The 13,898-nt window shown below is 37.2% G+C and overlaps 1 protein-coding gene across 1 annotated transcript in view; it reads left to right on the top strand.

The window, feature by feature from the left end:
- CUNH12orf40 (chromosome unknown C12orf40 homolog) overlaps positions 1-13,898 on the top strand; it is a 97,922-nt gene that overhangs the window by 24,107 nt on the left and 59,917 nt on the right. Inside the window, exon 2 of the mRNA XM_013045481.2 lies at positions 13,833-13,872. Within this exon, the coding sequence (XP_012900935.1) occupies positions 13,833-13,872 (40 nt within the window). The remainder of the gene's footprint in view (positions 1-13,832; positions 13,873-13,898) is intronic.

The raw sequence follows: 13,898 nt of genomic DNA, 5'->3' as shown, positions 1-13,898 counted from the left end.
CAAGATTTCATTATTTATGGCTGAGTAATAGTCTGTTGTGTGTATGTACCACATCTTTTATATTCATGGAAACTCAGGCTGTTTCCATATCTTGACAATTGTAAGTAATGCTGCAATAAACATAAGAGTGCGTATGTCTTTTTTAGTCAGTGTTTTTGTTTTCTTCATGTAAACGCCTAGTAGTGGGATTACTGGATCATACGATTTCTTAACTTTTAATTTTTGGATGAACCTCCATACTATTTTCTACAGTGATTGGACTAATTGACATTTTTACCTACAGTGCATAAGGGTTCCCTTTTCTCCACATCCTCACCAACACCTTTTTTTTTTTTTGTTCTGTTTTGTTTTGTTTTTGATACTAGCCATTCTCACCAGTGTGAAGTGATATCTCATTGTGGTTTTGATTAGCATTTTCCTGATGATTATTATTTTCAGTATCTTTTCATGTGTCTCTTGGCCATCTGCATGTTTTTTTTTTCCCCCACTTGGACGTCTTCTTTGGAAAAACTTTTATTCATGTCCTTCACCCATTTAAAAAAATTTTTTTTTTAAATTTTTAAATTTTTAAATTAACATGTAATGTATTAGTAGCCCCATGGGTACAGGTCTGTGAATCGCCAGGTTTACACTTCATAGCACTCACCATAGCACATACCTTCCCCAGTGTCCATAACCCAACCTCCTCTCCCTCACCCCCTCTCCCTGGCAACCCTCAGTTTGTTTTGCTTCACCCATTTTTTAATTGCATTATTTTGGGGGGGAGTTGCTGAGTTGCAGGAGGTTTTCTTACATGTTTTGAATATTAACCCCTTATTGGAGACATCATTTGGAAATATCTTTTCCCATTAACTGGGTTGCTGTTTTATTTTGTTGTTGGTTTCTTTCACTGTGCAAAAGCTTTTCAGTTTGATGGTAGTCCCAGTTTATTTTTGCTTTTACTTCATTTTCTAAAGATACAGATTCAGAAAAATATTGCCGAGGTCGAGGTCTAAGAATTTACTGCTTGTTTTCTTCCAGGAGTTTTATGGTTTCAGGTCTTATATCTACATCTTTAATCCATTTTGAGTTTATATTTGCATGTAGTATAAGAAAGTGGTCCCATTTTATTCTTTTACATGTAGCTGTCCCAATACTATTAATCCCAATACTATTTATCAAAAAGATTGTCTTTTTTCTATTATATATTTTGCCTCCCTTGCCGTAGGTTAGTTGACAATATAAACATGGGTTTGTTTGTTTGTTTCTGGGCTCTCTTTCATCTTCGTGATGTATTTTTGTATCAATATCCTATTGTCTTGATTACTTTACTTTGTGGTGTACTTTGAAATCTGGTATTCTGATGCCTTCAGCTTCATTCGCCTTTCTCAACGTTGCTTTGGCTGTTTGGTGTCTTTTGTGGTCCTATCCAAAGTTTAGGATTATTTGTTCAATTCTCTGAAAAATACAGTTGGTATTTTGATAGAGTTTGCATTGAATATGTAGGTAGTTTTTGGTAGTAAAATTTTTTCTTTCTTTTTTTTTTTCTTTTTTGTGGGAGAGAGTGAGCACAGAGAGGGGGCTGAGGCAGAGGGAGGGAGAGAAGCAGAAGGCAGATTTCTTGCTGAGCAGGGAGTCTGATGCAGGGCTCTATCCCAGGATCCCAGGATCATGACCTGAGCTGAAGGCAAACACTTAAATGACTGAGCCACCCAAGCATCCCAGTAAGGATATTTATTTTTCCCACTTTTTAAAAATTTTATTTTGTTTTTTCAGTGTTCCAAGATTCATTGTTTATGCACCAAACCCAGTGCTCCATGCAATACATGCCCTCCTTATTACCCACCACCAGGCTTATCCAACCTCCCACCCCCATCCCCTCCAGAACCCTCAGTTTGTTTCTCAGAGTCCACAGTCTCTCATGGTTTGTCTCCCCCTCCGATTTCCCCCAATTCACTTCTTCTCTCCATCTCCCAATGTCCTCCCCAGTAAGGATATTTTTACAATATGAATTCTTCCAGTCCATGAGCATGGAGTAGTTTTCCATTTATTTGTGCTGTCTTCAATTTCTTTCATCAAGGTCTTAATCATTTTCAGAGTACAAAGAAGTCTTTTGCCCCTTTGGTTAAATTTATTCCTAAGTATTTGGTCTTTTTTTTTTTTTTTTTTTAAGATTTACTTCTTTATTTGAAAGAGAGAGAGAGACTGTGAGCAGGGGGAGGGGCAGAGGGAAGGAGAAAGAGAGAAGCAGATTCCCTGCTGAGGGTAGAGCCCAGTGTCGGGCTGGATCCTACAGCCCATAAGATTATGACTGGAGCCAAAAATCAAGAGTCAGACACTTAACTGACTGAGGCATCCAGGTGCTTCTATTTTATTTATTTATTTATTTTTAATGTAATTGTAAATGGAATTGTTTTCTTAATTCCTCTTTCTGCTATTTTTTTTTAGTACATAGAAACACAACAGATTTCTGCATATTAATTTTGTATCCGACAAAGTTATTGAATTCATTTATTCTAATAGCTTTTTGGTGGAGCCTTTAGAGTTTTCTACGTATAGTGTCAGGTCATCTGCATGTAGTGACAGGCTGTGTTCTTCCTTACTGATTTCAATGTCTTTTTTTGTCTGATTACCAGAGCCAGGGCTTCTAATAGTTGGTTGAATGAAAGTTACAGAGTGGCTGTCCTTGTCTTATTCTTCATTTTAAAAATAACTTTCAGATTTTCACCATTGACTATGTTTTTAGCTGTGGGTTTGTCGTATATGGCTTTTATTATGTTGATTTATGTACCCTCAAAACCTACTTTGTTCTGAGTTTTTATGATGAAAGGAGATTGAATTTTGTCCATTTTTTTCCTGCGTCTATTGAGAAAATCCTATGATTTTTATCTTTCATTTTGTTAATGTGATGTATCCTGGTTAATTTGTATGCATTGAATGGTCTTTGCATCACTTGAGATGAAATGCAGTTGATTTTGGTGAGTGATTCATTTAATGAACTTTTAAAAGTTTTTTTGTTATGTTTTGGTGTCAGGGTAATATTAGCCTCTTAGAACAAATTTGGAGGTATTCCTTCCTCTTCTGTTTTTTGGGATAGTTTGAGAAGGATAGGTGTTAACTCTTACTTAACTGTTTGGTGGAATTTTCCTGTGAAACCATCTTGTCCTGGACTTTTGTTGAGTTTTGTGATTACTGATTTTATTTGTTACTAGTAATGGTCTGTTCAGAATTTTTATTTATTCCTGTTCATATTGCTAGGAATTTATTCATTTCTTCTAGGTTTTTAATTTGTTGCCATATAATTTTTTGTAGTAGCCTTTTACAATCCTGTGTATTTCTGTGATATCAGTTTTTACTTCTTCATTTCTGGTATTATATTTTTTTTGCACTCCTTTGTTTTTCTTAATCTAGTTTAAGGGTTTGCTTTTTTCTTTAAAGATCTTATTTATTTATTTATTTATTTGACAGATACAGATCACAAGCAGGCAGAGAGGCAGGCAGAGAGAGAGGAAGGGAAGCAGGCTCCCCGCTGAGCAGAACACCCCCTGTGGGGCTCAATCCCAGGACCCTGAGATCATGACCTGAGCTGAAGGCAGAGGCCCAATACACTGAGCCACCCAAGCGCCCCGGGTCTTTTTTGTTTTGTTTAATTTTAATTTTTGCTTTACTTTTCAAAGAACCAGCTCTCAGTTCCTTGTTTGTTGTATTTTTTTAAAATAGTCTCTGTTTTATTGATTTCCATTTTAAGCTTTATTATTGCCTTCTACCAATATACAGCTTTTTTCTTTTTCCTGGCTCCTGTAGGTATAAAGTTATATTGTTTATTTGAGATTTTTCTTGTTTCTTGAGGTAGACCTATATGGGTATAAAATTCCCTTTTAGAACTCCCTGTCCTTTGTCCCATAGAATTTGAACTGTTGTATTTCCATTTGTCTCCAGATATTTTTTTGGTTTCCTCTTTGATTTCTTCATTGATCTATTGCTTTTGTTAGTAACATGTTGTTTAGCCTTCACATACTTGCTTTTTTTCCAGGTTTTTTCTTGTAATTTACATCGTTTCTATTGCTCATATTGTACATTTCATGTGTACTTGAAAAGAATGTGGAATCCACTGTTTTTGGAATGTTTTGTGTATATATCTTTTTTTTTTTTTAAGATTTTATTTATTTATTTGACAGACAGATCACAAATAGGCAGAGAGGCAGGCAGAGAGAGAGAGGAGGAAGCAGGCTTCCTGCTGAGCAGAGAGCCTGATGTGGAGCTCCATCCCAGGACCCTGGGGTCATGACTTGAGCTGAAGGCAGAGGCTTTAACCCACTGAGCCACCCAGGCGCCCTATATATATGTCTGTTAAACCCTTGTGCTCTAATGTGTTGTTTAAGTTCACTGTTTTTTAAAATTGATTTTCTGTCTGGATGATTTTGATGTAAGCGGAGTGTTAAAACCCACTACTGTTATTGTATTACTGTTAATTTCTCCCTTTGTGTCTTTTAATATTTGCTTTTATGTGTTCAGATGCTCCTATGTTAGGTGCAGGTATTTAACAATGATTATGTTGTGGTTTTGGATCAATCCCTATATCATTATGTAATACCCTTCTTTGTGTCTTGTTACAATCTTAGTTTTAAAGTCTGTTTTGTCTAAGTATTGCAGCCCTAGCTTTTTGTTTATTTGTTTGCTTCCATTTGCGTGGAATATCTTTCCATCTCTCTTCTTTCAGTCTGTATATGTCTTTAGGTTTGAAGGAAGTCCTTTTGTAAGCATCGTATAGATGGGTTTTTAATTCATCCATTTAGGCTATGTTTTTTGATTAGAGCATTTAGTCCATTTGTACTTAAAGTAATTATTGGTTGGTGTGTACTTATGCTGTTTTATTCATTGTTTTCTGGTTGTTTTGTACTTCTTCTTTATTCTTTTCTTGCTCTCTTCCCTTGTGATTTGTTGACTTTCCCAAAGGGACTTGTATTTCATTCTCTTTTCTTTGTGCATCTATTACAGGTTTTTTAGTTTGTGGTTACCAGGAGGCTCATATATAATATCCTGTATATATAGTAGCCTCTCTTAATTTGGGTGTGACTTAAGTCAGAACACATTCATAGGGGCTTCTGGGTGGCTCAGTGGGTTAAAGCTCTGCCTTCAGCTCAGGTCATGATCCCAGGGTCCTGGGATCCAGCTCCGCATCAGGCTCTCTGCTCCACAGGGAGCCTACTTCCTCCTCTCTCTCTGCTTGCCTGTCTGCCTACTTGTGATCTCTGTCAAATAAATAAATAAAATCTTAAAAAAAAGAGAACACATTCATAAAACACATTTACTGCCCCCTCCACATTTTATGTATATTTTAAAAGTCTTTTTCACATTTTATACCTAAAACGTATATTTTTTTATATTTTAGATGTTTATTTTGTGTATCTCCTAATGTGTAGATATAATTGATTTTATTGCTTTTGTTTTTTGACTTTCATACAAGCTCTATAATGATAGATCTAGTGTCTTTCCTTTATATTTGCTTTTGCCAGTGCATTTTTTCCCCTTCATTATTTATTTTTCTTTGTTATAACCATTTCTTTTCTACTTGAAGAAGTCTCTTTAATATTTCTTGTAAGGCTGGTTTAGTGTAATGAACTCCTTTTTTGTAGGTCTTGGAATCTCATTCTCTTTCAATTCTTTTTTTTTTTTTTTTAAGATTTTATTTATTTATTTGAAAGAGATCACAAATCGGCAGAGAGGCAGGCAGAGAGAAGGGGGAAGCAGGCTCCCCGCTGAGCAGAGATCCCAATGTGGGGTTCGATCCCAGGACCCCGAGACTGACCCAAGCCTAAGGCAGAGGCCCAACCCACTGAGCCACCCAGGCGCCCCTCTCTTTCGATTCTTAATGATAACTTTGCAGGGCACATTATTCTTAGTTGTAAGTTTTCTCCTATTTTAGTATTTTGAATATGTAATATACTTATTTCTGGCTGCAATGTTTCTCTCTCTGTCTCTGTTTTTTTTTTTTTTTTTAAAGAAAAATATCTGATAGTCATATGTGGTTTCTCTTGTATGTAAGCATTTGCTTTTCTCTTTCATATAAGATTCTTTCTTCATCTTTATCTTTTGACATTTTAATTATTATAGTTTTGGGTGTGGCCCTCCTTGGGTTCATCTTATTTGAAACTTTCTTTGCCTCCTGGACCTGGATGTCTTCTTTCTTTCCCCAAGTTTGGGAAGTTTTCAGCTATTATGTTCTCAGATGGGTTTTTCGCTCCATTCTGTCTCTATGTTATTCTCTGGAACGCTTATAATATCAGTGTTTTTATCTTTGATGTTATTCCAGAGATCCCTTAAGCTATCATTAATTTTTTTTGTTCTTTTTTCATTTGTTTTTGGGTGCTTTCCACTGCTCTGTCTTCCAGATTGCTGTCTCTTCTTTTGCATTCTCTAATCTGCTATTGATTCCCTGTGATTTATTTTTAATTTCAGTTATTTTTCAGTTCTGATGATTTTTTATGTTTTCTCTTTGTTGAAGTTCATCCGCTTTCCTCTCAAGTTCAGTGAACATCTTTATGACCATTAGTTTGAATTCTTTATTGGGCACATGGCATATTTCTATTTTATTTAGTTTTCTGTGGTTTTATTTTGTTCTTTCATTCTTTTATTCTTTTGTCTCTTTATTTTTTCAGACTCTGTGTTTGTTTATATATATTGGATAGGTCAGCTCCTGGTTTTGAAACTAGTGGTCTTATGTAGAAGGATCCTATAGAGCTCAGTAGTGTAGTTACTCCTGGTCATAAGAACCAGACACTCTAGGGGTGTCTCCTTTGTGGCTGCATGTACCTTCCTGTTGTGATTGGGCTGTGATTGCTGTGGATTCCCTGATAGTTGGACTGGCCCTCAGTCCAGCTGTCTGCAGTGACTGGCCCTGGCTACTGTGGGCACACTGGTGGGTAGTGCTGGCCCTTGGCATGGCTGGCTGAGAGGCCCACCTGCAACTGCTGTGGGCATGCTGATGACTTGTATTGACTTCCCCTTCTCTCGGGCAGGCGCTGCTTCGGAGTGGCACTGGTCTGGCTGGGGCTGCCTGCTGGGTGTGGTGGAGTGGGAGCTGCTTTGGAGGGGAGCCTGTTGGTGCAGGGGGTTAGGTAGTGCATATTGGCAAGGGAATGCCAGGTCAGGACCTGGCAAAGTATATAGTGTCAGAACTGGCTCTTGCAAGTATCTGACCAGCTAGATTGAAGGAGGGCTGTGTCTGAGGGAAGAAGTAAACTCAGGATCATCCTACCTCTTGATCTTCCCTAAATCTCCCTCTTTTCCCAGTTTTTACAGATGGTCTTATGAAGGAAATCTCATTGATAGGCTAGGCCCTGCCTCCTAGTTGTCTCTCAAACTTTTGTGATTACCCAAGTCTCCTTTGTTCTTAGTCTTTCTTAGTAGTAGATGGTATGTCAAGACCCATCATTGTCCCAGTGGTTAGGATTGCAGTTAGCACCTGATTGCTATCAGGTAGCATCAGGCAGCAGCTGGGTATGTATGTATTTAACATCAGCATCAGGCAGCAGCTGAGTATGTATGTATTTAAGCCCCTTCTAGGAAGAAACTGGGAGATAAGCTTTTTGCCTGTCCTCTGTGCTAGCCCCTGGGTTATGTTTCTGTGGTCATTAAGAACTATTTCTTTGTTTGAGACTCGTGAATGCAAGTTCCGTTGGCTGTTAGAACCAGATGATCTGGAGACTTACTCTTTGGGTGGCTGTCACAAAAGTTGTGGCCTTAAATATGTTGTACAATCTCCTTCAGGGAGATACTGGTGATCTGGTTTTATTGGAGTGGGCTGGAGGGAGATAGCCTGAGAGATGTCTTCAGTCTGCCCTGGTCTTTGGGGAAGATCACAACCAACCTGTTGATGCCTGCTAGATGAGAAGCCTTACCCTAAGGTAGTATTTTTTAAGGTAAGTAGATAAACCTTTTTCAGGGAACTAACAGCATTAAGAGATTTTGCCTGGTCACTGCTTGCTTAGCTCTGAGGTGACAGACAGTTAAGAATTGCTTCTTTGTTTACTAAAGTCCTACTGGTTTCTTGAATGGAAGCCTATTTGGCTATCAGTGCCAGGGCATCTAGTGACCTGTTCTTTGGTTGGCAGCTGGAATAGCTGGAGCACACCATCTCCTTCTAGGGAGATGCTGATGTGCTGGAGTGGTTTGGAAAAAGGCAGGAGAGTTGTCCTCTGGCTTTCTTATTTTCTGGGGTGGTTTGTAGCCAGCCTCTAATGTGGAATGATAAGCCTAGACCTCAGGAAGGAGCTTGTAAAGTATGCAGATTAACCTTTTTCAGGGAAAGGCTGGGAGATAGATGGTTTACCTACTCCATGCTGAACTCTGAGGGTAGGTATGGTGAGTGCTACACACCTGTTAAGAGTTTGCTTATTTGTTTGCTGTAGTCTTGTGGTTCTCCTGGACTTGGGCCCTGTTGGCTTTCAGAGCTGTATTTTTGGAAACTTATCTGTCTAGTGAGGGCCCTGAAAATTGGGAGTGCTGGATATGCAGTACAAACCATTTGCTTCTCAGTTCAAAACTAGGAATGGGTGTTCCCTCCCAATTGTCTGGCACTGTGCTTCGGGCGGGGGTAATGTGTTCATGGTAAGAGTGTGTCATAGCCTTTCTTACCTGTTCCAGTGTGGGTATTTTCTCAGTTATCTAGTATGTAGGAGTCATTCAGCTAGTTTCTGAATCTCTTTCAGAGGGAATGCTCCCAAATGTAGTTGTACATATAGTGTGTCTGTGGGGAAAAGGGCCTCAGGAGCCTTCTGTATTGCCATCTTACTCAACCATTGTGGAACAACAAAAAGGACATTACTGTCTTATTTTGACACTCACCTAAGCAAAACCATTAGAAGAAACTACCAGAAATATACACACATACATACATATACACATGCATGTACACATATCTGACAGCCAAATAAAAAAGTACTTTTGGATCATCAACCATTTTAATTTTATGGTATAACATCTTTTAAGAAGATACTTGTAGTCTTTGGCAGCCCAGCATCTGAGCCCCTTGTGTGTGAGGGGGGCAGGGGGAGGTATTTCCCACATTATGAGTTTTGGTACTAGGCACAGGCCACCTTTCTCTAAAGAATGTGGGGAAAAAAATCCCACAAAGCCCAACATAAAAAAAACCACAACAAAACCCAGATAATGTTTTTCAGTCTGTTTTGCAGCTAGGGAGTGGGCATATGATCTAAGCTTAGACTTTGATGCACTTGTCCTTTACTTTGAATTAGCAAAGAGAGATAAAGATAAAGAGATAAAGAGAGAATACAGAGCATCTATTGTAGTTGCAGGCAGTTGTAGGAACTGTAGCAGGATTGAGTTTTCAGGGACAATAATGTCAGTGATGCCAGAAGAGGTACTCTGCTGTCCAGGAATGGAGCTGGTGAAGTCGATATCTCAGCCCCTCTGGCCAATTTAGTAGTCTCTAACTTTTAGCAAGGACCTTTAATCCACAAGATTGGTTAACTAAACCTTTCCTTGTATATCTATAGACCATGCATTTTTTCCCAGAAAGACTCTGAATCAAACTATCTTGCACAACTTCTGAGTACCATGATAACATCTGTAGCTGGCACTGTTGAGTCTGCTGTGTTACAGACTGCTGTGCTGATCAAAAAAAAAAATTTAAATTAAAAAGTTTTTTCATTTTATTAAGTTTTTATTTAAATTCCAGTTAGTTGGCATAAAGTATAATGTTATTTCCTGGTGTACAATATAGTCATTCAGTGGTTCCATAAAACTCCCATGCTCCTCACAAAGTGCACTCCTTAATCCCCCATCACCTATTTAACCCATCCTCCCACCTACTTCCCATTTGGTAACCATCAGTTTGTTCTTGATAGTTGGTTTCTTGGTTTTCTTCTCTCTTTTTCCCCCTATGATCATTTGTTTTGTTTCTTAAATTCCACCTATGAGTGAATGAGAAAGTATTTCTCTTTGATTGACTTATTTTGCTTATCATAATACCCTCTAGCTCCATCTACTTCATTGCAAATGGCAAGAGTTCATTTTTTTTGGTGGCCAAGTAATATTTGATATGTGTGTGTATGTGTGTATACACATACCACATCTTCTTTATCCATTCATCAGTTGATTGATACGGGGGCTGTTTACATAATTTGACTATGGTTGATAATGCTGCTACAAACCACTCAGCATGTATCCCTTTGAATTAGTATTTTTGTATTGTTTGGGTAAATATCTAGTAGTACAATTGCTGAATCATAGGGTAGTTCTATTTTTTAACTTTCTAGGGAAACTCCATATTATTTTCAGTAGCTGTACCAGTTTGCATTCCCACCAACAGTGTAAGTAGGTTTCCCTTTCTCTGCATCCTCACCGATACCTATTGTTTACTGTATTGTTGATTTTAGCTGTTTTAACCGGTGTGAAGTGATATCTCATTGTAGTTTTGCTTTGCATCTTCCTGAAGAGTGGTGGTGAACATCTTTTCATGTGTCTATTGGCCATCTGTATGTCTTCTTTGGAAAACTGTCTTTTCATGTCTTCTGCCCATTTTTTAACTGGATTATTTGTTTTTTGGATGTTGAGTTTGATAAGTTCTTTATACATTTTGGACACTAGCCCTTTATCAGATATGTCAGTTGCAAATACCTTCTCCCATTCTCTAGGTTGCCTTTTAGTTTTGTTGATTGTTTCCTTTGCTGTGCAGAAGCTTTTGATCTTGATGAATTCCCAATAGTTTATTTTTTCTTGTTTCCCTTGTCTCTAGAGGTGTATATAGTAAGAATTTGCTATGGCTGAGGTCAAAGAGGTTACTGCCTGTGTTCTCTTGTAGGATTTTGATGGTTTTGTCTCTCACATTTAGGTCTTTCATTTGTTTTGAATTTGTTTTTGTGTGTGGTGTAAGAAAGTGGTCCAGTTTAGTTTTTTTACGTTTTTTTTTTTAAAGGTTTTATTTATTTATTTGTCAGAGAAAGAGCACACGCCAGCTGGGGCAGTGGCAAGCAGAGGTAGAAGCAGACTCCCCACTGAGCAAGGAGTCTGATGATGTGGAACTTGATTGCATGATCCCGAATCATGACCTGAGCCAAAGGCAGATGCTTAACCAGCTGAGCCACCCAGGCATCACTGGTTTAGTTTTTTTTTTTTTTTTTAACAACTTCTTCTTCTTCTTTCTTTTTTTTTTTTTTTAAAAAAAAGGCTTCATACCCAACATGGGGCTTGAACCCATAGCCCTGAGATAGAGTTGCATGCTCCACCGTGCTAGCTGTGCTCCTCTACTTTCATTCTTTTGCATGTTGCTGTTCAGTTTTCCCAACACCATTTGTTGAAGAGACTGTCTTTTTTCCATTGAATATTCTTTCCTGCTTTGTTGAAGATTCATTGACCATGTAACTGTGAGAGAGAACACAAGCAGGGCAGAGGGACAGAGGAAGAAGGAAAAGCAGGCTCGACGAGGGACTTGATCCTAGTACCCTGAGATCATGAACTGAAGGGAAACACTAAATTGAGCCACCCAGATGCCCCCTTGAGTTCTTAATTGACTTTTAAAAAATTTTTTGATTATGTATTTAGTTTTTAAAAGATTTATTTATTTGTCAGAGAGAGAGAAGCAGGCCCCCCACTGAACAAGGAGCCTGATGTGGAGCTTGATCCCAGGATGCTGGGATCACGACCTGAGCTGAAGGTAGATGCTTAACCAACTGAGCCACCCAGGCATCCCTTAATTGACTTTTCTTAGACACATAGTGATGGGTCTTATGTAGTACAAAGAATTTGGTGAGAGCCATAAGTGTGTCATGGATAATGGAAAATCAGCCTAGAATAAAAGCACCTCATATTTACATATATAAAGACTGTATTTAGACTTTGACTTGTCCCTAATTCTGCTGATCTTTATAATGTGGGAACTGCTCATAGAATTGATATCTCTTCTTATTATCTGTTTATAATCTGAAATGCTTAATGTTACTGGCTCTGTCATACTTCTTATATTTCTGAACTTTGAAAAGCACTTTGCTTCTTATGTAAGTTTTTTGTAAATTTTAAAATGTTGGAGAATAAACTAATCTCTAAGATCCTCTCCACCCTTGAAATTTAAGATATCAATGAAATGTAATTTATTTCCTTTTTCTTTTCTGAAGTTTGAATGCCAGCAGTACACTTATGATGTTGCATAGAACAGAATAGATTGGGTTCTTTGTTCAGTAAGCTCAAAATGGTCAGTTAGGACATAGCTATTGGGAAATATGTTAAAGAACAAGTTCAGTAAGTGGCAAGTCTGAGGGTGTTCAGTAACTTACACATGTAGTTTATGAAAATTTGGAAAAATTTTATTTGGAAAATTGAACAGCTTTGTGTATTCACAGTTGACATACTTGGAAAGCAGTGTAATGCATTGGTTAAATACTTTAAAATTAGAATTCTTGGATTTGAATCTCCATTTAACACTTCTCAGTGGTGTGACTGTGGGCAAGTTACTTAACCTTAGTTTCTTATGGATAAAAGTATATCTTTAAAATTTTTTTTAATTTTTAAATTTATTATTATTATTATTTTTTATAAACTTCTAATGTATTTTTATACCCAGGGGTACAGGTCTATGAATTGCCAGGTTTACACAGTTCACAGCACTCACCATAGCACATACCCTCCCCAATGTCCAAACCCCCCTAACCCCCCTCCCCCCAGCAACCCTCAGTTTGTTTTGTGAGATTAACGGTCACTTACGGTTTGTCTCCCTCCTGATCCCATCTTGTTTCATTTATTCTTCTCCTACCCCCCTAACCCCCCATGTTGCATCTCCACTTCCTCATATCAGGGAGATCATGTGATAGTTGTCTTTCTCCGATTGACTTATTTCACTAAGCATGATACCCTCTAGTTCCATCCACATCGTTGCAAATGGCAAGATTTCATTTCTTTTGATGGCTGCATAGTATTCCATTGTGTATATATACCACATCTTCTTTTGGATAAAAGTAGATCTTAACCTTATTTAGTTGCTGTGAAGAGTAAATGAATTTATACATATAAAGTATCCAAAGCATTTAGGGTGGTGTAAGGTATATAATAGTTGTTATTAGGAGTTTTTATTTTCATGTTGTTATATAAATCTCATAGAGCTAAGATTTTATTATTTATAATTCTTGCACAAATCTTGAATTTGAGACCATAGTTTCATGTATATCCAAAAGCTATATTGTACAGATCTTTTTAAACAGTCATGAATGTTTTATAGCATTCCATAATTACTAATAGAGCAGATATTTTATAACTGTTAAGTACTGTGCTATCATTGGGATATAATGCAATGTTTAACATAAAGTAGGTATAAGGCATGTCCATAGGAACTAGCTACTTTTTTAAAGATGTTAGGAGATTTCAAGTACACATAGCTGATACATTAATATAACTGAAGTTGCTTTAATAATAAACTTAAAATTTCCTTAGATCCAAATAGATTTTAATTTTTTCTCTATTTTCTTTTGGTTTTAGTAGAATATTGAAATGTAAGGTAAAACAAGAAAATAGCAGTTTGACCAAGAATATTGCTGTCAGATGAGAGTGTTTTGGGGATACATCTTTTCCAATGCATTGCTTTCTCTTTGCTTATGTTGATTTTATAATCCAGGTTTATTCTGTGCTTTATTATTCTTCGTAGGTCTAGAGTCTTTTTTACTATTTCTTGGATTTCTAAGAAAATTTTTGTGAAACAGTATATACTACAACATTTTCATAGTTTATTTTCAGAAAATAATATAATTCTTACTATACTTATAGATTTTAATTTCAAGTCATCAGTTTAGCCAAAATGGCAGTCATTGCAGAAACTTACATCTTTTGTCTTGCTCCTTTTTCAGTACCAGGGTTCTGATCAAGCAGGAAAGGAGAAAGCAAAAGGTAAAGAAAATATATTTTTATTTATA

The sequence above is a fragment of the Mustela putorius genome, unplaced genomic scaffold, assembly GCF_011764305.1.
Source record: "Mustela putorius furo isolate JIRA1106 unplaced genomic scaffold, ASM1176430v1.1 tig00537227_pilon_pilon_pilon, whole genome shotgun sequence".
NCBI classification, from domain to species: Eukaryota; Metazoa; Chordata; class Mammalia; order Carnivora; family Mustelidae; genus Mustela; species Mustela putorius.
Note: the sequence above shows the minus strand (reverse complement) of the source record. Positions and strands in the feature narration are given on the sequence as shown.